At 45.8% G+C, this 26,458-nt stretch overlaps 1 protein-coding gene across 4 annotated transcripts in view; it reads right to left on the reverse strand.

The window, feature by feature from the left end:
* BPNT1 (3'(2'), 5'-bisphosphate nucleotidase 1) overlaps positions 1-26,458 on the reverse strand; it is a 238,623-nt gene that overhangs the window by 25,985 nt on the left and 186,180 nt on the right. For all 4 annotated transcript variants that reach the window (XM_086927922.1, XM_086927923.1, XM_086927920.1 and 1 more), the window contains exons 7-8: positions 16,493-16,690; positions 13,070-13,175 (exon numbers count right to left, since the gene is read on the reverse strand). In XM_086927922.1, the coding sequence (XP_086784048.1) occupies positions 13,070-13,175; positions 16,493-16,690 (304 nt within the window). The remainder of the gene's footprint in view (positions 1-13,069; positions 13,176-16,492; positions 16,691-26,458) is intronic.

The raw sequence follows: 26,458 nt of genomic DNA on the forward strand, positions 1-26,458 counted from the left end.
CCTTTGAGATAAGGGAACCTCTTCTATCGCTCTTTTGGAGAGCATGACCGGAGCTTCCTTGCATAGTAAGTGAAGACGAGGGGGAGGCACCCCTGGATGGAGTTTTCAGTGGTCACTGAGTGAATTCTAGGGAGTGTGCAAAGGTGACAAGGTCTAACACCCACTGATCTGTTATACTGCACCACTTATGCACATAGTAGGAAATCTTCGCACCCACGTGTTGGGAGGGGAGGGAATCTGGTACCCGGACATGCTCATTGCTTTCTATTAGTCCTGACCTTGGGAAGGTGTTCCTTTGCAGCCTACTTGACAAGAGAAACCAGCTGTAGAGGACTGGCGGTATGCTGAAGGGTTATAACTTTGCCCGCACTGAGATTGATAGGGCTGATATTGTGGTGTTCTCTGGTAACCTCCTTTGTATGAGGTAAAACCTCGTCCTCTAGCCCCTCTGAATGACACATTACGATATTGTAGTGTGTCTAAGGACTTTGTCGTGTATGTATCGTTCTTCATAGCTTAAAGTGCCTCATCTATGTGATTCCAAACAGGGAATTGCCATTTAAAACCATGTCCAAAACATTTGTTTGCACCTCTGGCCTGAAGGTGGTAGCCTTCAACCATTCCGGTCTTCTCAGTACGGCGGCACCAGCCACTTGTCTAAACTCAGTATTGGCTACATCCAAAGTGCAGTCCATAGGTTCCGATGCAGCATGTTCTCCCTCTGTCAGGATCTTTCTAGCTTCCTGCCTTCTTTCCTCTGGTGTGAGATCCACCAAAGTTCCAATGTCTGACCACATCTGGCTGTCATAACAGCCGATAATGGCTAAGGTATTAGCCACTCTGATTGTGACTGTGTCCATAGAGGAGAATTGCTTTCCTAGAATCTCCATCCTGAGCCCCTCCTTATCAGATGGAGTAGTGATTGGGGTGGCAGGGTACTTAGATCGTCTCTGTGCTGCTTGAAAAAGGACGAAATCTGGTTTGGGGTGTCCTGTAGGCAAAGATGGAGGTTCCTCTGGAGCTCTATACTTCTTTTCAATCCACAGGAGTATTGGAGGTATGGTCGCCGGTGCTCTCAATTTTGATACCTTCTTGCCATATGTAGTCGATAATGGGTATGGAGGGCACCAACTTCCTAGTGTCCTACTTGAAATCATACAGCAAGCAGTCGGTCTGCTTGACTCATTGGCAAGTGGAACCTGGTGGATGCTCTCTCCATCAAATGATGGAAAGCTCCAATATCCTCAGGGGGAGAATCTAATGGTAGAGGTGGAGAAGGAGAGGGAGTTGGTATGATATAGTCATCCCAAGTATCTGGTGCTGGGAGAGGATCTGGGAGCTCGCCCTCCTCCCTTTCTTCTCTTGAAGCAGACAAATGCTCTGCGATAGGGCCTGTTGGTAAGGGGTGAGGAGTAATCTTAGGTGTAATTGGTGGCAAAACTGGAGTACCCAGTGGGTCTTGTTGAGGTAACGGCCTCTCAGGTTGATCCCCTTGCGGCGGAAACATTTGCCTGTAATCTGCCAACATAGTCTGCAGGTCTTAGATGAGAGAAGGCGGCAGATGGACCATGTCTCTAGGACGCTGTTCTGGCTAAAATCCATATGAGTTGTAGTGACGAGGTGGAGCCACACAGCTCTGTTGATAATACTGATCCTCATCATGGTAATCCTCATCCTCCTCATCATCGTACTTTTGACATTTTACATGTAGCTCTGATGGACTATGAGCTACACCATAAATACCCTCATCATCAGAGTCCTGTATGTCCCAGAGATGAGATGGGACTAAAGGCGACACCTTACCGTACTCTGACATGGCTGGGTGTAGAACTGTCTTGGTTACCTTTGTAATTTGAGTAACTCTCGTTGACCGTGGCTTCGACTGTGCAGATACAGACGGTAGAGCAGATTCCATTGTCGATTGTGTTATCAACTGTGTCATCGTCGATGGCGTTGTATCAACGGTAGTGTCACTTATGTGGTTGTTTGACGGAGCACTCGCTGATTAATCAGTCAGGCGGTATCTTTGTCGACGGTATTCCCTTTGTCGAGGATAGCTTCATTGATGGAAGTGTGTTGACAGCTCTCGATGATGCTGCTGTCAAAGGTGATCTCATCATCGGCGGGCTCTTAGAGAGCAAGACGCTCATCAATGGTATAGGGCCCAATATTGCTGTTGTCGTCACAGTTCCTGTTGCCGACTTTGGCAATGATGTAACACTTGTTGTCGACAAATGTGACAAAGTCGTTGACAATGGCTTTTTTCAAGGTTTATGCCTCACAGGGTCAGAGGAGGAGGTTCTGAGACAGCAGAAGGCACAGACAATATAGGCTCTGAGGAGTGTTTCACTCCTTTCTCCATTTTTGGAGTCTGTGGTCCCATGAGAAGGTTTGTGGTGTTTCCTACCATCTCAAGAGGAAGTGTCCTGCGACCTGGCCCGATTGTGAGACTTGGAGGATCTATCACTCTTCTCACCTGAGGAAATTTCATGGGATTTAGTGGCCTGGAGCCACAATAACAGCAGCCCCTCTCTATCCTCGAGAGTAATTACGGAGAAGGTGCAGCAGATTCTGCATTCCCTTACCTCATGTTTAGGATAGAGGCACTATGTACAGTCCTTGTGAAGATAACACACATGGATCCTTTTTCTGCCATAGGTCTTACATGGGCGGAAAAGGCCTCTTTTGTTCGACATGGTGTCATGACTGTAGAAAATCCCTAAAGTTGTAGGAAAAAACTGAGTAGCGGTCAGGGAGACTACCTTCACCATGACGTGCGGTGAAAATCTGAGGGAATCTGCTGTAGTGTAGTTCCTATATTCCCAATAGGCTCTGCGCATTGGAATAATATACCCTATAGATATGACATAGGCCTAGGGTCAGTATGTCTCTATCGAATATACTAAACTTAATTGTGAGTGCCAGCTAGCTCAGAGGTCACTAGAAAATTTCTCGAATACACAAGAAGGGTTTAGTTTCTGACAACCGCATAAACATGACAACTTTGTTTCCCTAGGACTGGAACAAATATCTTCAGAGTCGTGGAAACAATAGATAACTATTTTACTCAGTCAATCGTGCATGCTTCGTTTCTACAAAGTTGCAGAGAAAATAGAGAGACGGGCGTTTCAATAAAAAGGGTTTATTGAACAGTCTTCTTTCTCATACAAGAGAGGTGAACTGCTACAATTGTTACCGAATATGCTACTTACCAGTATGCATCTGTTCTTGGCATGTAGGGCTGCTGACATTCATATCTGTGCATAGATCGCCGCCTAGTGTTGGGTCCGGATGATCGCACATTGTTGTCCTGGAAGAGTCTTCGAAGTATCACGAGATAGGTGGCTCCTCCCCTGGACTACAGTGCGCATGGGCATCTTCTCCATCCTCAGATTGTTTTTCGCCATTGTGGCAGAGATTGAGATAGTAAAGTAAGAGATGGCCATGCAAAAGATAATGCTGCAGCTGCGACAGGCACCGGGGAGGAGGGCGGGCGATATGAATGTCAGCAGCCCTACATGCCAAGAACAGATGCATACTGGTAAGTAGCATATTCCGTTCGAGGCATGTGGGCTGCTGAATTCATATCTGTGCATAGAATACATAGCAGTCCCTCCATTAACGGTGGCCGCCCGTGCCAGCTGCAGCAGTTTGGAAAAGTGTTTTTAGAACAGCATGCCTTACAGCTGCCTGCTGTTTGGAGTGCACATCAACACAGTAATGTTTTGTAAATGTGTGTGTGGTAGACCATGTGGCTGCTCTACATATGTCTTCCAAAGGAATATTTCCAAGGAAAGCCATGGAGGCCCCCAACTTTCGGGTGGAGTGGGCCCGTGGTGGAATGGTAAGAGTGCACTTGGCTTTCTGATAGCAGATCTGAATACATTTAACGATCCACCTGGCTATACCAGCCTTGGAAATTCGGGTTACCTTTGTGTTGTGGCGCAAAGGCAACAAAGAGTTGTTTAGTCTTCCTAAAATCCATGGTCCTATCAATGTAATACATTAGGGCCCTTTTGACGTCAAGTGTGTGGAGCATTCTCTCCGCCAGTGACTCCGGATTTTGGAAGAACACAGGTAGTTCTATAGTCTGGTTGATATGGAACTGAGACACTACCTTAGGAAAGAATTTAGGGTTAGTGCGAAGCACCACCCTGTTAGAATGAATTTGAATAAATGGCTCTTGGATAGTTAGTGCCTGGAGTTCACTAACTCGTCGTAGCGACGTAATCGCTATAAGGAAAGCCACTTTCCACGTCAAGAATTGAATCTCGCAGGAATGCAGTGGTTCAAAAGGGGGACCCATCAGCCTGGTGAGGACCACATTGAGGTTCCACTCCGGAGCTGGTGGCGTCCGCGGAGGAATGACTCGTTTGAGTCCTTCCAGAAAGGCTTTAATGGCAGGCACCCTGAAAAGTGAGAGGTGCTGTCTGTTTTGGAGATAAGCAGCCATTGCGGATAAATGTATGCGAATGGAAGCATAGGCCAGATTACATTTGTACAAATGTAAGAGATAACGAATGATGTTCTGAATAGATGCATCCAGCGGGTTTTGTTGTGGCCTGCACAATAAATGACAAACCGCTTCCACTTCGCCGCATAGCATGCTCTGGTGGTGGGCTTCCTTGCCTCCCGGATGATGTCCATACAGTCAGGAGGTAAGTTGAGGTAACCAAACTCTAAGACCTCAGGAGCCAGATCGCCAGGTTGAGCTGTTGCGGATCTGGATGCTGAATGTCGCCATGGCCCTGCGTCAAAAGCCTGGGTGTGAGGCGCAGCCTTTGATGCGGTACCACGGACAGTTCCAGAAACGTGGAGTACCATGGTTGGCGAGCCCACGTCGGAGCAACCAGGATGAGAGTCATCGAGTGCTGCTTCAGCTTGCGTGCCACCAGCGGTATTAGAGGTGCTGGGGGAAAAGCGCACGCAAATTTGCCTGACCAGTTCATCCATATCGCATTGCCTTGCGACTGTGGGCGTGGAAAGCTGGCGGCAAAGCTTCGGCATTTTGCGTTCTCCTTTGTGGCGAACAGGTCTATCTCTGGATGACCCCACCTTTGGAAGTACGGGTGGAGTACCGATGGATGTATCTCCCACTCGTGCATTTGGTGGCTGTACCTGCTGAGCAGGTCCGCTATCTGATTGTCTTTGCCTGGGAGGTGTTCTGCCATGAGGAAGATGTTTCTCTGAATGGCCCACTTCCACATGCTCTGAGCCAGATGAGACAGCTGTGGAGAGTGTGTTCCTCCCTGCTTCTGAATGTAGTACATGGCCGTCATGTTGTCCGTCCGGATCAACACGACCTTGTTGCACAGATGTACTTTGAAGGCTTTTAGTGCCATGAAGATCGCCATCAGTTCCAGAACATTGATGTGCATCTTCCTTTGCTGTGGTGTCCATAGTCCCTGCACAGTGTAATGGAGTACATGAGCTCCCCATCCCTGGAGAGAAGTGTCCGTCGTCAGGATGATCTGTGGCACAGGCTCTTGGAACGGTCTCCCCCTGCAAAGGTTTTGTGGATTCCACCAATGCAGAGAGTTGTATGCCCGACCGCTCACCAACACTAGGTCTTTCAACTGTCCGTGAGCCTGAGTCCACTGACGTGCTAAGCACTCCTGAAGCGGACGCATATGTAGTCTCGCGTGCGGTACTATGGAGATGCAGGAGGCCATCATGCCTATCAACTGCATGAACACTCGCGCTGGAAGTGAGTGTTGAGGTCTGAATTTTTGTATCAGCGATTGAATGCTGTTGACCCTCACTGAATTTGGCTGTGCTACGGCTGCCAGAGTGTTTATCGTTGCACCCAGATACTGCCGTATGTGAGCGGGTTGCAGGTGGGACTTTGGGTAATTCAGTGAGAATCCCAGATCGTGAAGAAGGTGAATGGTGTGGGACATGTGGGCGGCACACTGCTGGGCTGACTTTGCCTGGATGAGCCAGTCGTCCAGATAAGGGTAGACGTGAATGTTCTGTCTCCTTAGGTGCGCCGCCACCGTCGCCAGGCACTTTGTAAACACCCTGGGTGCCGTGGTGACCCTGAAAGGCAACACCTTGAACTGGTAATGTTGGTTTTGGATGGTGAACCAGAGGTATTTTTGTGCGACGGGTGCAGCGGAATATGAAAATACGCATCCTTTAGATCCAAGGCTGCGAGAAAATCCCCCTGACTGAGCAACAGGAGTACTTGCTGCAGGGTCAGCATGTGAAAGTGCTCCGATAGAATGTACTGATTGAGGGGTCTGAGGTCAAGTATAGGTCTGAGGGACCCGTCCTTTTTTGGTATCAAGAAGTACAGTGAGTAAACTCCTGTACCTCTTTCTTACACAGGCACGAGCTCGATTGCCCCTTTTTGCAGCATGACGATGACCTCCTGCTGCAATAAGTGCAAGTGCTCGGCAGACATAGGACGGTGTCTTGGGGGTATGTTGGGTGGAGTGGATTATAACTCCAGACAATAATCGTACTGTATGAGCTGTGTGACCCACCTGTCTGTGGTGATGGATTTCCAGACTGGCAGGAACTGTTGAAGTCTCCCCCCGACCGGTGTTGCGTGGTCGGGGGGCAGTGACAAGGCGTCACTGTTTGTTGGTGGCAGAGGATCTGGAGTTGTTATTTCCACGACCCCTACCTTTGGCGCCGTTTCCACGATATCCACCTCGACTTTGTTTGGTGTATGTGGACTGCGTGTTGCCTTTATAGTACTTCGTGGTTTGGGAGAGCTGGCCTCTGGAAACACCTCTAGTGCTTGAGCGACGAAAAGAACCACCCCTGAATTGCTGGGACTGCAAGGCCCCCATGGACTTAGCAGTTTCAGTGTCCTTTTTTATCTTTTTCAAGGTGGTGTCCACCTCTGGGCCAAACAGATAATCAGGGTTTACTGTCTGATTAAGAATAGTGGTTTGTATCTCTGGCTTACATCCCGAGATTCTGAGCCAGGCATGTCGTCTCAGCATGACGCTAGTGTTGACAGCTCTGGCCGCGGTGTCAGCCGCGTCCAGTGCACATTTAATAGAAGCATTGGATATTAGCTTCCCCTCTTGGATGAGCATCTCAGCTGCCTCTTTGTATTCGTCTGGCAGGTGCTGCAACAGGGTCTCCAGTGTATCATAGTGTGCCCTGTCATACCTTGCTAGAAGTGCTTGTGTATTTGAAATGCGCCAGACATTGGCCGCTTGAGCTGCCACCCTTTTCCCTGATGCCTCAAACACCTTAGATTCTTTATCTGGGGAGGAGCATCACCCGTTGTTTGAGAATTAGCCCTCTTCCGGGCATTTGAAACAAGAGAGTCCAAAGCTAACTGTTCCTTGATGTAAGTAGGGTCAGTAGGTGCTGGTTTATACTTCTTCTCAATCCTAGGGTTTATCACCCTGGTTCTGGTAGGCTCTTTAAAGATCTCCCCAGCATGTTTTAAGACACCCTTCAACATAGGCAGAGTCTTGACAGTTCTCTCTGAGACAGAAAAGGTGTCAAAAAGAAAGTCCACTTCAATGTGGTCAGCATGGAGCTGGACGTCATGATTTTTAGCCGCTCTTTCAATTAGGGCATTAAACGCCGCTGAATCCTTTGTAGGCGACATTTTTACAGCATAGAGTTGAGTGTCTGGGGCAGAGTGAGGATCACCTGGGTCAGCACCAGCTGCCCAGGGTTCATTGGTATCTTCAGGGTCTGTGTAGACAGGATAGCTGTACTCATCATCATCATCATCACCTTCCCCAGCGTCCACGTCAGAGTAAGTGGGTGAGACATCATGGCCATGTGGAGAAAGTGGTTCCACAAGAACAGGAGTTGAAGTGGAATCCTTCTTTTTCTTTAAAGGAATTTTATAGGACTCCATTGGCTGTTCTGGGGCAATTTTCCGTTTATGGAGGGAAAGTCTGCCTGTTTCGGCATCGATAAAGTGTTCTTGTTGCTCTTCCAACGAAGATTGTCGATGCTTTAATGTTGGGACTACTGTCGTCGACTTCGGCACAGAGGGCACCTTCTCGGGCACGCTGGCGCCCATCCTAGGAGTGAAAGCCTTCGGTGCCACTTTTGGCGGCAACGTGAAGTGAATGGGCGTCGACGCTTTTTGAGGTTTCTCGACCGGCCTTGAAGGTGGAGGATCTTTCGGGCCGACAGTCGAGGCCTTCTCCTTGATGCGCTTTAGGGAGTCCGCCACCTGCTTGGAGAAAGTGGCGGACGGCCGCGCCGAGTCGACGGGATCCTTCGAGGAACCACCAGACGTGGACTCGTGGGTTGTGCCGCTTTTGGAATTGTCATGTTGATGCGGAGTCTCGAGAACTTTCGGATCACTGAGTCCCTTGTTTGTGTCGACCACCTTCGGCGCCGATTTACTCGCTTCGACCACCTTGACCGTTGTCTTCGGCGTGGCAGACTTCGTCTCAACGCCCTTGACCTGTGTCTTAGGATCGACAACACCCTTCTGCTTCGTTGGTGCCGACGGCTCTGAGGCCTTCGATCCGACCAAAGTAATCCGCACTTTCGGTTTCGAGGGGGGCACCAGTGCTTTCGCTTGCGTCGAGACCATTGGTTTTACTTTCGGTTTCGATGTTGCAGGGTGCGGCTCAATAGGAATGTCCGTAGCCGAGCCCGAAGGCGGGCCGTAGACCCATTGTAAGATCTTGGGTAAGGCCTAGTGGCGATCCCTCGACCTGAGCCTTCTGAAGGTTTTCGGCCCCAATTTCAGTTTGAGTTAGCCCTTCGCTCGAGCTATCTTCCATGGCCCCAAAGGCCCCGTCGTCGTCTCCTACCTCGTCGACGACTTCTTCCGCTTCGAACATTTCAGCGTCCGCGTCGTAGTTAGAGTCGACTTCCGACGCGGGATTCGATAGGTTTCCACCAACTTCCCGGTCAGCTCCCTCATCATCCCCGGCATCGAAGATGTCCACAGGCGCCGGTGCAGTTTGCTGGGCCTCCTGGCGCAGCGCGTCGATGCTTAAGCGTCTTCTTGGATCTAAAACGGGAATAAGCCCATGCAACTGGCTTCATCATGATCCGGCGACAGACACTTGTTGCACACCGGGTGGACGTCGATGTGGGGATACTTGGAGTTGCACATGGGACATCTCTTGAACGGGCTCCGTTCCATGATGATCAGTCGATAGGGTCTGTGGCGTCGACTGGGCCCTCCGCGCCGAAAGCACGCGGTTCTCTGGAATCCGGCTCGGAACCGAGCTGGAAGAGTCAGGCACCGAACGCAAGACTATACCGACGAAGAAAACTAAAGGCCTTTTGGCCTTAAGAAAGTTTATATCGATTCCGACTAGAGTGAACCAATATACACCCGAAACCAATGGCGGAAAAAAACAATCTGAGGATGGAGTCGATGCCCATGCGCACTGTAGTCCAGGGGAGGAGCCACCTATCTCGTGATACTTCGAAGACTCTTCCAGGACAACAATGTGCGATCATCCGGACCCAACACTAGGCGGCGATCTATGCACCGATATGAATTCAGCAGCCCACATGCCTCGAACACAGAATGCAAAGTATAATGTGTACAGCGTAATATAAAATAATACTGTAATAGCATTGTATGGTTTCTTAGCCATATAAAATACATACATAAATAACACAGGCTAAAATACTCAACTGGTGCTTCTAAAATACGCCTACCCCAATGTACCTAACCTAAGTCTAGTACGAGGGAAGAAGTAAGTATGGTCTTTAGCATAAGTTTAGATTTTGCTAAGAATTTGCCAAAGGTTTCTATAGGTTCTATTCAGCTCCATACCTTAGAATGAAGGAGGTTTGGCATCTCTGACTCGATTTCCCAACATCTCGCAAGGGGAGTCAGAAACACTGGAGCTGGAATCTCAGCAGAGGAGGATAGCTTCCTTTCAGTGTGTCAGCTGGAGAGTCGGCTTCCTTCGGTGCTTGCTGTAGCGAGCTGCGTCGGGCAAGTATGTATTCGAACTGCACCGAACCACACCGTGCTTTCCCATAGCAAGTGAAGGTACATTTATACCTTGAAGGTGTTTAGGAATGCCACCTTTGACGTAAAGTCGGGCATATGAACGTCATGAATGAACCCCTAAGGAACAGATGTTCATGCATAGTAAATGAGTTCTTGGAGAAATCAATATCCAGGCTAGGGGAAGTCCCTTCTGCTTAAGAGTCTGGTTTTCCAAGAAATCGTTGTGACGTTTGGTGAACGGATGGAAGTAGCAATGCCTGTATTTGGGCAGCATGGGCTATGTCTAAATAAGGGCTTGATTCCATGCCTATATAAGGGCAACACGAATTGTACAGATATAAGGGCATGAATCGGGAAAAATCATTCGGGATCTAAAACGCCATACAACACTGCTTCTGCTGGGAGTGTTCTAGAGAGTGCCGACAGTTGATTGGCTGTGTTCAACATATGTTCCTTTTTCAAAAAGGACACAGATAGGCTATAAATAACATGGCCTATGGCCATTATAGCAGATAATGTTTGTTAAATACAGATTGATTATTTTACCCGGAGACTCCCATCTCGACGACAGGGAATGATTTAAGCGTGTGAATCTACGAAAGATACCCCAATACTGTATAATAGATGTGTGTCTCTGGGATAAAACTGTACCTCGTTTTCAAGAAAAGGGTCATTAATTAATTTAAAAGTTTCTCAGCACAGTGGTAGGCAAAAGGTAAAATCACAGGCTGATTTACATATCGGTATTAAGCATACTCCATTGCAATGGTGACATAATATCCTCACCGCCAAAATAATGGTCCGCCTGCTCAATTTATATGAGCGTGGACCATAGTTTGGCAACGGGAGAGAGTTCTCCAACAGCCGGACGGAGTAAATGTTGTCAGAGAAATGGCAATATGTCCACCGCCCAATTTAGATGGGCGGACATACAGCCATTTTTGTTTACTGACTGTCACTGCCAGGAAAACCCTGGCAGTAATGGGCAGTACACAACAAAAATGTCCCCCTTTGGCCTTGGAGATGACTCCCAGGGAGAGGGGTTTTTAAAAATTATTTTCAAATAGAAAATCCTACTTTGGAATGTTCTTTTTGAGAAAAAAAAAATACGTTTGACGGATGGCTCTGTCATGTTGAGCGGGTGGTGCATCAAACTTAAAGCATTCACAGTAAAGATTGTGACTGCAGTTCCTGCCAATGCTTATGAAATGACTGCTGGCTTGGAGGTTATTTATACATTTGGTCAGCGGGGACTCCATCAGGACAACAGAGTAATTTCCTGCGTCGGCGTGACTGCCTTATTATCATCCGTCAAGGTATATATATGGCCCGTAAATTATCCCAAAAAGCAATTGCAGATAGACATTTGGGAATCACAGTACTGCTAAAACAAACAAAGGTAAAGCTTGAGCTCATGCAGACCACTACGTCAAGAACAAGCAGGAAGTGGACAAACTATATGCCAATCCGTTTCTTTGACCTTTGGCCAGTCCTTTGTGTTGGACACCAGCAGCATCTGTGTGCTCAACAGCTGTTCACATGATGGTACTTCAATCAGCTTCTCTTCCTTCACTATAGGGCTATGGATTCTACTCTTATAATCATGTAACACTGTAGTCAGTAAAGAAATCTAACCGTTTTTATGCGAGTTCTCCTTTGAGATTATCTTCTATGGACTCAAACACACACCACCAAATTGTAGTACCTTGGAATGAGCAGTTTGTGATTCTATTCATAATTCTCAAGAATAACTTCAAATGATCCTGGTCTCTAGTTTTGTTTATAGGATCGATAATTTTAGCAAAGGATCATTTATAAGGCACACACTTAGACCCTCACCACAAGTTCAGGGCTACATTCTGATCTCTGTGCAAACGCTAAGGATGGGAATTACGAGATGTATGATAATTATTGCACCTCGGTTTTCCATTGATCGAGTCCAGCACGTCATACCGGCCCAAAATGTGCGCGAAAAAAGGACAGTAAAAATGGGAAAACATACGGAATTTGGGGTGTTAAATATAAATTACACATGTTATCTTATTTGCAAGGTAAAAATTTGGAATAGGAATCATTTAGTACAAATTTTAAATGGTATGTACCACCTGTTAAATACCTTAGCCTATTCCGCCTAAGATGAAATGAAGGCCTTCGACTCATAGGATTTTTCTATCAGTAGTAGTAGTAGTAGTAGTAGTAACTGAGCTTATAAAGCGCCTGGTTACACTAGCCAGTGTGTCCCCGCGCTGTACCGCTGAGGAACCCATCCTGGCCTGTTCCTATGAGGCGCCCACTCCTGGGCACCCCAAGGTGAAGCCAGGCATCCTTAGCGATTAGGGCCGGTGTGGAGATTAAGCAAGCTATTCACCAGAGTTGCAGAGTGGGACCCATGATTAGAGTAGGCACCGTGGCGAGAATTATCGGGTTGCCCAAGACCCTGCCGCAACGGGAATTGAACCCTGGTCCCAGGTCAGATCTCTGCATCAGGGTCTGCCGCTCTAACCAGTGAGCCACACTTATCAAATGTGTTTATGAAACCAATATACAAATTAGGAATGCATAAACTGGAATTTACCAAAACAGAGTTTTAACTCGGAGTCACAAAATAAGAACTGCTAGTAGTTCGTTTGAAGTTAATATCCGCCACATATGAATGGGAAAGTTCAGCCAGTTCGACAGAACTTATTCGATCACATACTTACGAGTTGCAATTCAGGCATTCAAAGGAGCATGCCTCCGCAAAATTACTTGCAAACAGGTGGGTGCATACAGTTATTTTGCAGATTGTTTTCAACCTAGAGTATGCATGCACAGCTACTCACGGCAAGAATAACTACATTAGCTGGTTGGGAAACGAAAAAAAAGTTCAACGTGTAAATTAACATTTGTATTCTTCTTTCAGATGTGAAACAGTACACTTGATTATTACAATGGCACATGCCGAAAAAGTATATAAGAGTAGTAATGGCACTCTGTTACTGTTGCACATTTCCATAACTAATCACATAATAGGATCTTTTGTGTATCCCATAAAAGTCTGAAAGTTGCTTCTAATGTAGGAGTAAACCTCTCTGAGCAAATGTCAAAATGTATCTTGATATACCATGCAACCATAAATGGAGAAATTGTTAGCAAAGTAAAAATACGTACCGCCCACAGCATGTAGAATAGCTTCAGGAGCACACGTGTCCCATTTCTTGCACCCAGGACTGGCAAACACATAAGCTGAAGCCTGCCCTTCAATCAGCTGAATGATCTATGAATTGGTCAAACACCAGACTTAGAACAGAATTCAAACACATTGAAATTTCAACATTCTCATGAGCTGCTTCGGCTATTAAATCAATTTTCCTTGATGAGGCCAGAAGAAAATGTAACAACTGCCACAGTCTTACTCTAGACCATGTTTGAGGATCATTTCCCCTCAACCATTTTCAGACTCTCTTTAGCAACAGGCAGCTCTATCATCATCTAGATTATGGAGCATTAGTTCCATAGGAGCAGGAGTTTTGAGCAAAAAACTTGAAAAGGTATATGTGTCTGCCCCATAAAACCATGCTGATCCCATATTCCACTGTGAGTGAAGCCAGTGGTGAGCTAAATCAATAACATGATAAATCTGCACTGCCTTATATTGGACTGAATATGAACAATGGTTTGACTTTCTTCTCTTGAATTAGCTCTTTTAATTATCCCCCAAATGACCAAGAAAACTTTTCAGAACAATCTCCTACATTACAGCAGGTATTCCTTGGCTTTTCAAGATATTGAAATGCAGTACTGTTACGCAGCTCTGGGGGTCTAGAACAACATTTACTACTGGACAACCATTACTTGTGATGGGTCTGAAACACCTATTTCTTTTTGATGACATTGTGGCAGAAGCAGACCACAGAGTGGTTACTTTCCACATTTCCATGAATCTGTCCAAGGTATTTGATTCGGTTGAGTATAAAGTGCTCCTTAGTTGACTACAAACTGTGGCCTGCGTAGCGGATTCAGCGCTCTGGTGGTTTCAATCATTACTGTGAGATAGGAAACAGTCAATGAAAGTTCGACTTTTTCAGTTTTCCCAGGCTGTCTTCAGCTTTGGTGTCCCTCAGTTGTCATCTCTGCCTCCTCGTCATTTTAGAGCATTTATCAAACCACTTTTCGGGATACCATGAAATAATAATCTGCCATTTAACTAATATGCTGATGACATACAGATTTACCTGCAGGTGAATACACCGGAGGAAGATTTTACCACCTTATTACTTGTTCTGCCCCGCAGAGCGAATTGATGAACTTCACTGCACAAAAACTTAATGGACCACTAGTGGAAATGATTCCACCTATACCATTCCTCAGCCTTCCATTTGCTCTAGGATTACCACCTCATTTGGACACAAAGTAAAAAATCTGGGAGCTATTTGGGAAAGTGATCTCATCTTCAAGGTGCACATTGGGGCTGCCGCAAAGTCTGCGTTCTTTGGTCAAGGCCAACTTAAATCGTTCCTTCCATTTATTTATCTAGCCCATCACAAATGGAATATTGGAGTATTGATCAATGCCAAACTTGACTATGCTAAAGCTGTGATGGGTGGGCACCTAATATCCTGATTAACTGTTAGCAACTGTTGCGGAATGCTGCCGCCCGGCTGACTTTCAACCCTACAAGGTGGTATAGCATTTCTTTCAGCCTCAATACTCTGCACTCGATCCTGGCTAGTAATAAAAAGGCTTTAAAAAATATTATGCCATAGCGGTGTCCAAAGGTCTCACCACGTTCCCGTCCCCGCACACCCCCATCGCTGGTAACCCGCACTTTCCTCCCGCAGCCCGGACCCGGGCATTTGAGACCTGGATGCACGGAGACTGCAGGGTCATAGGGGACCTCTTCCTTGGAGGATCGCCCAAATCGTGGAAGGACTGCAAGGAAGAATTCAGACTACCCTCGACTGCTGGCCTGCAATACGCCCAGCTGCGCCATTGGACTATGGGAGACGACATGTACCGGGCGGCCACCAGGGCCTACACGCCCTTTGAGAAATTGGCACGTTCCCTAGGGGGGCTGAAGAGGCTTATTTCCCAAATATATAACATACTACAGCATCCCATCTCACCACCCACTCACTTCTATCAAAGGCAATGGCAGTCGGCAGCGGGCATCGACATAGAGCCCTCCCAATGGGCCAGGCTGTGGAACGATATTCCGAAAATCTACCGCAGCATTCCCCAGAGGGAAAATGCCTACAAGATGCTCACGCAATGGTACTATACCCCCTTGAGACTTAGCAAAATGTTCCCTACCACCTCGCCGCAGTGCTGGAGGTGTGGAACTGCGACTGGTGACTTTGTGCATATCTGGTGGACGTGCCCTACTCTAGCTGTCTTCTGGAAGGAGGTACTCAGTCACATCAAAAGGGTGCTGGGCTTCCCCCTGCCAGAGGAGGTGTGCACGCTATTGCTAGGCATTCGACCCCCCGCGCTTAGGGCCCTCACGCGCAGCGACTGGATCCTCACGCTCCAAATGCTAGGCGCAGCCAAGCAACTCATCGCTCTGTACTGGAAGCGGGCTGAAGCGCCGCCGATAGCCTCCTGGTTTGTGCGCCTTTGGCAGGTCCTTGCAATGGAAATGCTTACGGCGCGGATACAAGCGAGAGACGCACGTTTCAAAGCAGTGTGGGAACCCCTTGTGCGCCACCTATGCTCCATCAGTTATGCGCGCCACATGCCTCCTAGGCTTTGTGCACTACACCTATTTGACGACGCCCTTATCCCAGCCGACCCAAGCAGATTATGCCCTTAACTGAACTCCCCAGTGCAGGCGCTATTGCACCCCGCACGCCCGCTCGTGTTCTGCCCTCCTGCCCGCAACTGCGATGCTGTCGCTGTCTCTCCCTGGCCCCCCCTATCACCTCTGCATAGCTCCCCTCTGATTTTTCCTTCTTTCCTACTTGTCACTCTGGCCTTCGCCTCTCTGTGGGGCAGTTTGTGCCCTGTTGGGCCTTTAAAATCTGTGACACTACAGTTAGCAGTTTCATGTGCGCCTCCCTCGCGCAGCAGCATGACACCCGCGCGTAGCCAACCTTTACAATCATCACCCCTAAGCCACGCGGCCGGCCCCCCTCAGCGGGGTTGTAGGCAGGGCGCTGTGTTAACGCTTCTTACCCGCCCCGGTTGGTATGCCCCTATGAGTTATTTTATTCGCGGCCGGCCTCAGCACGAGGTTGTAGGCTTATCGCTGTGTTCACAATAAAAACAGATTTGAACAAAAAAAATATATTATGCCTGGTTTATAAAGGTTTAGCAGGAAGAGTACCCGCACATCCTCAAGAAAAAATGTTGATATCTGGGTGTGGGCTCTACCACACATGATTTGCTGACGGTCCTGTGTACACTGTTGGGTCTGTTTTCCCTACTAGGGCCATGTCAATGGCCTTATCTTGCATAACATGGCCCAGTAGTACTCTTTTGTAAACACATGCATTAACAGATTTTCCCCCTAATAGCCTGATAAAAGTTTTCAAACTGCAAGTTTTACTTTATTATCATGACAATAACTAAACAACAGCAAGAGACAGTACCGACCTTGTTACCAGCACCTCCAACTCTCACAACCTCGTCAGGCTTCATTGCATCAATGCTCGCATCCACTAGTTTGTTGCTATGAGAACGTGTTGTGGTGATAATGTGCTTCCCACCAGGCACTTGCTGCAGCTGAAATCCAAAAGAACCAAGTTCCAACATTCCCCACAGAGTCCTTCCAAGCACTGCACTGTTCCCAGCCTGTGCACAGAAAACAAAGTCAGTTAAATGAGAATTAACAAGGATGCATTAATACAAAGTATTGATGGAAAGCACCAGGGCATCTACAGTCATTTCAATAAACCATACAATATATGTTTGCAATTTACGGAAATAACTAGGGACAGACAAACTTTACTGTATAGTGCATTTGTTTAACAAACGTCCCGATTACATATGATATAATGAAGTATCCAAGGCATTTATTAATTTCCACCATGAGAGGATTCCAATGGTGCCCCTTCTTTGCAGTTTTCTACTGACCTGTTTGCAGAGATAAATTTGAGTAGGTGGTTGCTGGGGAGGCCTACTGGTACTTATATTTGGATACTGGCACTTACTTTTCCTCCTCAGATTTTGAGCCAGAACAAGAGAGAGAAAAACACAAAAGGAAAAGAAAGAGGAAGAGAAATAATGAATAAGAGTGAACTGAACTGAAAAAAGGGACAGAGCAGAGATAAAAAAAAGAACATGTAGCAGTGGGTTTGAGGGGCAGGGAGTGTCTGGTCATGGATTAAAGATGCATGACGTGGAATCAGAACTAAGTAACCGTGCTATTCGGCACCACAACTTTCTGCAGTGCAGGACGTGGGCTTCTAAGCAAAACTTTGGACTCGGCACTTCTTTTAAAAATTAAGCACTGCCTGTTTGATAAAAAATACACCTTTCCAAAAAACTTTGTTAAAAATAAGTTATGCAAACAAAAATGGGTGGAAATGCCACCTATGAAAGCTTTACACATCTATGCTGTTCCTGAATACTGCTTTTTTGGGGCTTATCTAAATAAATACAACACACCGACCTTACTCACAAATGCGATTTTCGAAAAACATAACCAACTATTTTGGTAAATCTCAGGCCAAGTTAACTATGGATTTATTTTAAAATGTTTAACTCTCTTCTAATTGGCTTGTACAGTCTCTCCACGTTATAAAAATAGTTCCATGAGGTCACTAACCCTCCAAAGAAATGAGGTTTCTAGTAAAACACATAACACAACCTAACAATGTTCCCCAACTAGGGCTCTCATTATGCAACTGTTTTTATTTTACTCTTAGATAGCCATTAATGAAACGCACTATCCTTGTATGTTTAAGTATATCCTACCACTAGTATTCCCCTCGTCCATCTCTTTTGGCTTGGTGTTTCTTACATCTTCCCCTCAGTAATATTTTGGCAGGGTTTAGTTCCTCAGGGTTTGTCCTCATAGATATTGGATTTCCCAATTTGCTCTCTTCATATCTATGGGAAGATTACTTCATGCTTTCCTAAAGCACTTTTCTCCTACTGGCTTCTCATCTTAAGGTGTGAAAGAAAAGTATCTAAGATTAGCTGAAAGACTAACTCTTGATTATAAACGCTCTAAATTCTACTCCAGACTTCAACAGGATTTGCCTAAGCAAGCCTTTTAGACTCTGCACTCTATTGGCACCGACATTCCACCTTCGACACAATACTCCCGAATTACCTTTTAAGTGCCAAATAGGGTTAGATTTCTAAATAGAAATTTGGATTATCATAAAAAGAAAATGTTCTAGTACGTGCAGGGATTACCTCAGTTCTTTTAAACCACAGATCAATTGCTCCTGAAGAGGAAACCATTAATTCAAGAAGGGCTCTCTTATTTAACCTACTTACTGGATTAACACTTAAAAGTAGAATTTATTGGTGAAAACAAACGGCAAATATATGACACCAACAGTGGTAAAACAATGTTTGCAATTGAGGAAGAGGTCATGGAATTGCAACTGCATCTCTAGCACAAACAAATATAGAAAACCTGAGGAATGCATAACTGTAAATGATGCTGCTCCTGTCTCAGATGCCATTGCATTCCTTCTCCTACAGCTCTTTTTTGCTCACTCTAGTAAGAACAAAGATCTTTCAACTCGGACATTCATCAACGTGTACATTACTATATAGGCTTGAATATTCTTGATATTGCCATGGGGTTCTATAAGTGCGTGTACTTTTTTCAATAATGGATTATTGTATTTCATTGTTATTATATATTAGTCTTTAATCAAATCTTATTTTGGCTATTCCCCAGCTGATTTCTTATACGGTGCTTCTCATAAGATGAACTCTACATGTCAGTGGAGAATTGCTCTTTGTTCTCTGGGTGTGATGTTGCTATGACCAATTCAACTTCACAAATTGCCCTTACTAAAATGTTTTCATTTTTTTGGAGCATTATCTTTATTATATAATTAGATCCCTAGTGGTATGCATAACGAGGACCACTAATGGAATAATCGAGACCGGCTCTTAAGACACAATTAATGACAAAAATATGCTGAAACCCATTACGCCCCCAAAAACAAGATAAATATAGGACACAACCCCTAATCTCAGATGATGTCCACCATGAACTAATGATGTGTGGGTTGTCGAAGTCAAGAGGTCCATTAGGTTGCAACTTATTCACAAAGTAAGCACATGTTGTGGCGGCTGGGGGAAGCTTGTACATTCCAGACTTGAATAACAATAAGGTACAACAAAGAGAGTGTGGGATAGTTCAAAGAAGACTGGAAAAACCAAGTAGGAAGGGAGCCAAGAGAAGATTAAATAGGGAAGGGCCCCTGGTCGCAACCCATGTCTTTCTGGGATTGAAGGTCAAAGGAATGCTTGGGAGATCACTGATCAACAAGAGAATAGGTGTAAGCATACTGTGTACAATGGAAGTAGGAGTACAGGCAAAAAAGTGAGGCATTGTAAAGAACATCCAGATGGGAATCTACCCTTTAGAAAAAAACTCTCTTGTTTACCCCTTTAGTCACCCCCCTCTAATGTATTGAGTCAGGAAACTTTCTGCCATAGAACAGCCCCTCCTGTGTCTCAGTGAAAGTACTGGAGACACAGTCTTGAGGACAAGCTGTAATTCACCACTAGTAGCACCCCCCCCCCTCCCGGTCAGTAGTAAAACTGCTCTGCAAAGCTGTATCTGGAGTGAGTGAATGGCACCTAAGAAAAAACACCCCAACTAAGCAATACTTACTCATGTGTTTTTCTTGTCAGCATGAGAGAAGATGTAAATGTCTTTATTTAAAGAGCAAGAAATAAGCGTATCCCTTCCCTTACGTTCATCACTCAGACTTAGTCTGAGTCCTTTTCATGTTTTTGAAGTTCAGTACAATGTTTGAATGAACCATCTCCTTTACTTTTCGGTCTCTGATATTCCAGGCCACATTTTTTCCTTCACCAATTCTGGGATATCTGTTCCTTAGTTGTCAGGATATCCAAGGCTAAGTAGCTGAAGTGGTCCAGATCCCACACCTGCGTGCTTCTTTTATGATCTCTATCCCTGATGACAATGAAGTGAAGACGGTAACCCAGAAGTGCATTAACTGCATGTACAGCTTGCTATATGTCACTTCATGTAATTTCTCTCAGCTGCAGTCTTCTTTTTCTCTATATTCCCCTACGCTAATTTCTACCACTCACATGTGAGTTTATTCTCATTATATGTTTCCAGATGCTGCATTGAGGGAAAAGGTGCCAAGGTGATAATTAGCTAATAGCACTGACATTGAGGGAGTTTCATGGTCATGGGATCCTTTCTGGGCATTCTTGGCTGACGCCTCTCCCATATACCCTCAAAAACAGACTGGGCGTCACCAAGAAGCTTGTCCTCACATCCAGAGCATCTCCTATTTCTTGGATAGGACCCCCTCTCTTTCCCACAAGCCTAAAAAGATAACGGAACATTCAGGAGTCTTCCTGTCACATCCAGGGTATCATGTGGACTCAAAAAAGTGAAGCCTAATTCATACAAACTGGGACCTCTGAGGGCAACCTCCTATTCTCCACATCTTCCTGTGCATTGACTATCCCAGCAGGTAATCCCATTTTTAGGTCGTGTTAGACAGTGAAGGTGCCGTCTCTTAAAACCCTGCTGTAGTCTGGCTGTGGGTTTCTAGTCCATCCCCTTTCTTGCCATTGCTTTTCATTTGTCTATGTCAGTGTCTTTTAAAAATCCTTCCTTACTAGTGGTCAGTCCTGCCTCTTTGTCCCTCCTTTCTCTCTTCTGTTCCTCCCACAAAGCCAGCACTTAGTACTGTCTCCTCAGTCCTCTATGGTTTGTCATCTGTTCTTTGGGGACTATTTTTTCTTGGGTTCCTGCTCGGTTACTGTTTGTCTGCGTTTAGCATCGCTGCCTAGCTGCTTACTTTCAAATATAGCATTCTTTGTACCACCTCCTCTTAATGCCACAGTTGTGTTACTGCTGCCTTTTTTACTGCGGCCTCCCCCACCGTGGCTCCCACTACGTTGTTTATTTTTTATTAGGCTTTTTGCACTTTTCGATCTCCATCATTTTGGCTTTTTCTAGTAGGACATTTGCTTGGTTTAGGCTTTCTTTTAAGAGAGATTGGGCTTGTTTTTTTAGGTATGGCCTGCAAAGGGTTAATATCCTGCCTCCTCTCTTTCCTGGCTTTTCATTGATTCCTGTGCGGGCCAATTACTTTTCCTCCACTTTTATTGGCTGTTGCATGTTTTCTTGCATTGACCAAGTTTATATATACTTTGGCACCAGATTATTTTTGCAGACATCCACTCTACAAACATCATACATGTATCTTAACTCTTTTGGTGCTTATGATGGAGCGGTTCCGCCATGAGCAACGGTGGGCATGTGCTCGTGACGGAACCGCTCCATTATTGCACCCACCCACAAATGGGGATCGCAGCTGAAATTTTTCCACTGCCTCACCCAATCCCCCCCAGGTAATCCCAGGATGTCAGCGCGCACAGCGCACGCCGACGTCATCAGGAAGCCCCGGACACGCTGGAAGCCATTCGCTTTCAGGCGTCCATGGAGGCAGAGGTACGTTTTCTGTGCTCCGGTGGGGAGGGGAATTTGTTGTGTATTGAGGCATCGGGGGAGAGGAAAGAGTTTTTCCTCTCCCCTGATGTCTCGATGCAGGGCATTCCCGCTGCACGATTGCGCACAGCGTCGCGACTGTGCAGCAGTAATGCCCCCACTAGACACCAGGGATGTTTTTTTATTTAAAGGAAGCGATCCCTTGGGCAAGGCTCTCTTCCTTAGGGGGCAAAATCATTTAAAGACTTTTCTGCACCCCCTGGGGGCACTTTGCAAATAAAGGGTCTTTTCACTGTGAAAATGTGGTGTGTCCACGTTGCAGACTTGGGGAACGCAGGATGGGTGGAATTTTGTGGATTCACGCAGATTTCAGAACATTCCACCACTGAAATGTGAGGAAAATGTGTATTTAATGACACATTTGTAGGTTTGCAAGGGATTCTGGGTATCGGAACCTGGTGTGAGCCAGACAAGTCACCCCTTCCTGGATTCCCCTAGGTGTATAGTTTTCAAAAATGTATAGGTTTGCTAGATTTCCCTAGGTGCCGGCAGAGCTAGGGTTAAAAAACTACAGCTAGGCACTTTGCACATTGCGTTTTAGCCGTTTCCGGTTGTGGGCACTAGGCCTACCCACACAAGTGAGGCACCATTTTTATCGGGAGGCTTAAGGTAACACAGGTGTGTAGAGCAACTGTTATTACTTGAGTTTCTACCTTCCAAATGAAAGACAATGTGTAAAAAATAAGTAATTTTGAGAAATAATCTATAATTCTCAAGCTAGTATGGGTACTCCCAATTTCGGAAATCTGCAAACATCTACTGTTTCTAAACTCTATATTTTGTTCCAATTTCAGAAATTATAAGGTGTCTTTCATACCGATTTTACCATGTATATATTTTCCCAAATTAATTGCTATATACCCGGTACATAATAAAAAAACACTGCAAGACGCTGCTCAGTTATAGACTCCGGGTTTGTCAGGGTCTTGGTGAAACTACAAGTCCTATATATCCCCACAACCAGAAGGGCCCAGTGGATGTAACGGTATATTGCTTTCAAACAGCTGTCATAATTAGAAGAAGTTACAGGGGAAAACGTTGACACAAATTGCTGTTTTTTTCAACTCATTTTCAATTTTTCCTATATTCAACTGTTATTTTCTATGAAGAAACCTTGAGTGATCTACACAAATGACCCTGGCTGAATTCAGAATTGTGTCTACTTTTCAAAAATGTATAGCTTTCCAGGATCCATTATTGCTTTCATACCCATTTCTACCATTAACTGGAAGGAGGTTGAAAGCACAAAAAATAGCAAAGATAGGCTATGTCCCAGAGAAATGCCAAAACTGTGTAAAAGGTTTTGGTTTTCTGACAAAAGTCTGCTTGTTCCTGAAAGCTGGGAAGATGGTAGTTTCAGCACCACAACCCATTTGTAGATACCATTTGCAGGGAAAAAGACCAGACGCTTTCAACTGTAGCCCCTTTTTCCGATTTTTCCCCCAAACTTTTTTTTGCTGTATTTTGGCTAATTTCTGGGTCCCCTCCAGGGAAATCCACGAACCCTGGGTACCTTTAGAATCCCCATGATGTTGAAAGAAAAGGATCCACATTTGGTGTGGATAACTTCTGTGGTCAAAAAGCTATAGGGGCCTAAGTGCGGACTACCTCAAATAGCCAAAAAAAAGGCTTCGCACATGGGGGGAAAAGGCCTAGCAGCGAAGAAGTTAACCAAGAAAACAGCGTTGTTATTTTTTAACTAAGCGTAGCTAGAGCCCTCCAGAATTTTCAGGGCATGTTGAAATGCTGTAACGTATTAACCAGCACTTGCTGAAATGAACCAGCATGCTTACATGTCACAACTATGTGAGGTAGTCTCTCTGGAATGCGTTACTGAAGAGCAGATTATACAGCACTTCAGTTTGAGCTAGGTTTGTTGTAAATGCCAGTCGCACAGTAGCAGACACCGTCTGCGTTTCAAGCCCGCTCTGTCATTGGATGAAAGGCTCAACGCCTGGGTGGTGTTTCACAGGCAGGACTTCCATTGGGCGGCCAGACCAGAGGACTCGGGGTCGGAAGATGACCACCAGAGCTGTGACGGCAATGGCCCGAGAAGGGAAGTTACTTGACCGGCACAAAGGAAGGTGGGGAGAATACATATTTGCAGCCTCGTGTTGTGGTCGCACCGGGACATGAGGCGGCAGGCCTGGTGGAATGCAGGGCAGTGAAGCACTATAAGGCATGTAGTTCAGCTGTTCATGTTTTACGACGCCTGGGCCTGTTAATAGAACTACCTGTCCCAGGAGGCCAGTTCCTGGTAAAGTAATGTAAATGCCATTTGTAAAGCACACAGCTACCTCCAACGGAGGTGTCCCGGAGCCATCCGTATACCGCTTAGGAACCCTTCCTGGTTTTTTCCCTGTGGAATGCCCACTCCTGGGCACCCCCATGGTGAAGCCAGGCATCCCAGCGCTTTTGGGGCCGTTGTGGAGATTAAGCAAGCTATTGCCCAGAGTTGCAGAGTGGGACCCATGATTGGAACAGGCACCGAAGCGAGAATTATCAGGTCTGAGGAAATTGAGCCCAAGACCCGCCGAGGCTGGTATTGAACCCTGGTCCCGGACCAGACCTCTGCATCAGGGTCTGCCACACTAACCATTTGAGCCACACTTCTCCACTGGTCCTAATGTAGATTGGCGCTGCCACTTCCCCAGTGGTCTGGGAATTGTAGTTCTGTGTAAAATGATTCAAGTCCAAAACAACAGCACAGGACTGCAAGCCCTATCATTGTGGGAGTGGTCTGTCATCCTTGTAGGTGACAAGCGCCCAACGCCCTAGTAAACAGTGATAAAAAAAAAATCACCTTGTTCCCTGACTTCACGCAGTGTTTTGATAAAAATTGGCAGGCTTTTGGACCAACGTGTTCTTATTTATACTACTAGTTTGAAGAGAAACGCAGAGCTTCTTAAGCGATATAACATCGAAAGCACAAGCATGACTTTCCAAGATAGGAGCTAACTGGTAGTCCTTACCACTGACTGCACATTCATTGTGGTCTTGAAATATTTTATACTATACTCAGCGCTACAAGTCTAGAGCTTAGAGCAGCTCCTGGAACTGCATATCTCGTGGAATAATGAGGCGCCTTGGCGAGAATTGTATGAAACTCTTCCCTCCACTCTCCCCCACCCGCATGTGTGTAGGTCACCCAGCCAGGGTATTTTATTTACATTCTGCGACCACTTCTGCTGTTTATCCCATCACAAATCCCAGAGCCTTATTACCAGAAATTAAATGTACTAACACATGGACCTGGGAAAGGTGGCAGCTGTGCCCCAGCGAGCATGCACATGCTTGTAAGAACCAGGCCGCTTGTGCGCACAGTGCCATTAATGACATGGATCATGTTCAGACAACCTGCAGTCTCAAGATCAGTCTGCTGTGTAGGAGGATTGTCTCAAGTTCGGCTCAAATCTCTCCTGTTATTAAATCTCCCAGGGTACAGATGAATGATACATAGTGGATGTTGTGGAACCTACCTACAGTGGGGTTTGTTGCTGTACTTTTATATAAATAAAATGAGAAAAAGAAAAATATAAAGTGGTTTATTGCTTTCAGTGGATGAGTAGGTATCTTTTTCTTAACTTTCCGGTATTTTTGGTCATTCATTTATATTGGTACACACACAACCTCAAGTACAAGGGGAATCTAGACTGCTTGAACTGGTCGCACTAGGACTTTGAAAACTGCAAGTCCCAGCATGCTAGACCAGTTTGCTGAAAAAAGTAGCTGAGAGCCCGCTTCACGCCCATGGGTCATTAATGTATGCAAAGGTACAGACTGGTACTTACTTAAGTAAAGCGCTGAATATTTTTCCACACTTCGAAAAGTATAATCACTTTAATATGAATATTTCTATACTAATAAGGTTGGCTAGTGTTTGAATCCAGATTCGTTTCAATGGAATATATTTTTCTCACTGAAAACACTATAAAGACGCTTCGGTTACTAATGAAAACCTAAAAGCCCCTTAAATTAGCTACATACGATTTGCTTCACAAACCATAAAGCGCCCATGGGCACATATAAAGTATCAGAATCCATTAGATCTAACATCAGTGGTGATATTTATCATCTTACCATTGACATGGCTATTGGGTGTGGCTGAGCCCGCCAAGATGGCAGACGTGCTTGGCTGAGGCTCTGCAACTATCACCTATTATCCACGTCGGTGGGGCCACTAAATAGAGCCATAGGGATGCGAAACACCAGTGGAGCCGCCGGTGTCAGACTACCGCCAAGCTCCAGGAGCCAGCTGCCGCTTGCTACGACAATCTAAGCGAGTGCTTTTTCACAACATGGTGGCGCCTAACGAACAAGGCAACAGAAGCCACTGCGATCCGCTTGCCTTGCATCTCTCCTGCTGGAAAGGTATCTGCTGATACGTGAGAGAGGAACGGAGCCAGCGGTGTGAGTCTACCCGCTGTGACACCATGTAACGAGCTGCTTTTCTTTCATGTATTAACTTGTGTTGTTCTTCTTTTATGTTTACTACTCATTCATGCTTTGTCACATAGTATTCCACAGTGTGCGCACCTTCACGTATGTTAACTTTCAGAGGTGCATCGCTCCTGAATTCTGTTCTCCCTAGAAACTCCAACTGCTGAATAAAGCATTCAGCAGTTGAACTTCTACTAGGACAGCTGTGCTCCTGTGTTATGCTGATTGTTTTCAAATAAGTAGGTTTATTCTTCAGGTACAATCATCGCATCGTCCACTTCTTCAAGCCTCCGCCCTTACTGACGATTGGGATAGCCTATCGGAGAAAAAACAAGACCAAATCAGAACAGCCATCCATGGCATTATAATGACCGAGTATTTAAGATCAGTCGCGTCTAAATGCCAGGTCGTGTAGGAAGATTCTCGGT

The sequence above is a fragment of the Lissotriton vulgaris genome, chromosome 6, assembly GCF_964263255.1.
Source record: "Lissotriton vulgaris chromosome 6, aLisVul1.2, whole genome shotgun sequence".
Lineage (NCBI taxonomy): Eukaryota > Metazoa > Chordata > Amphibia > Caudata > Salamandridae > Lissotriton > Lissotriton vulgaris.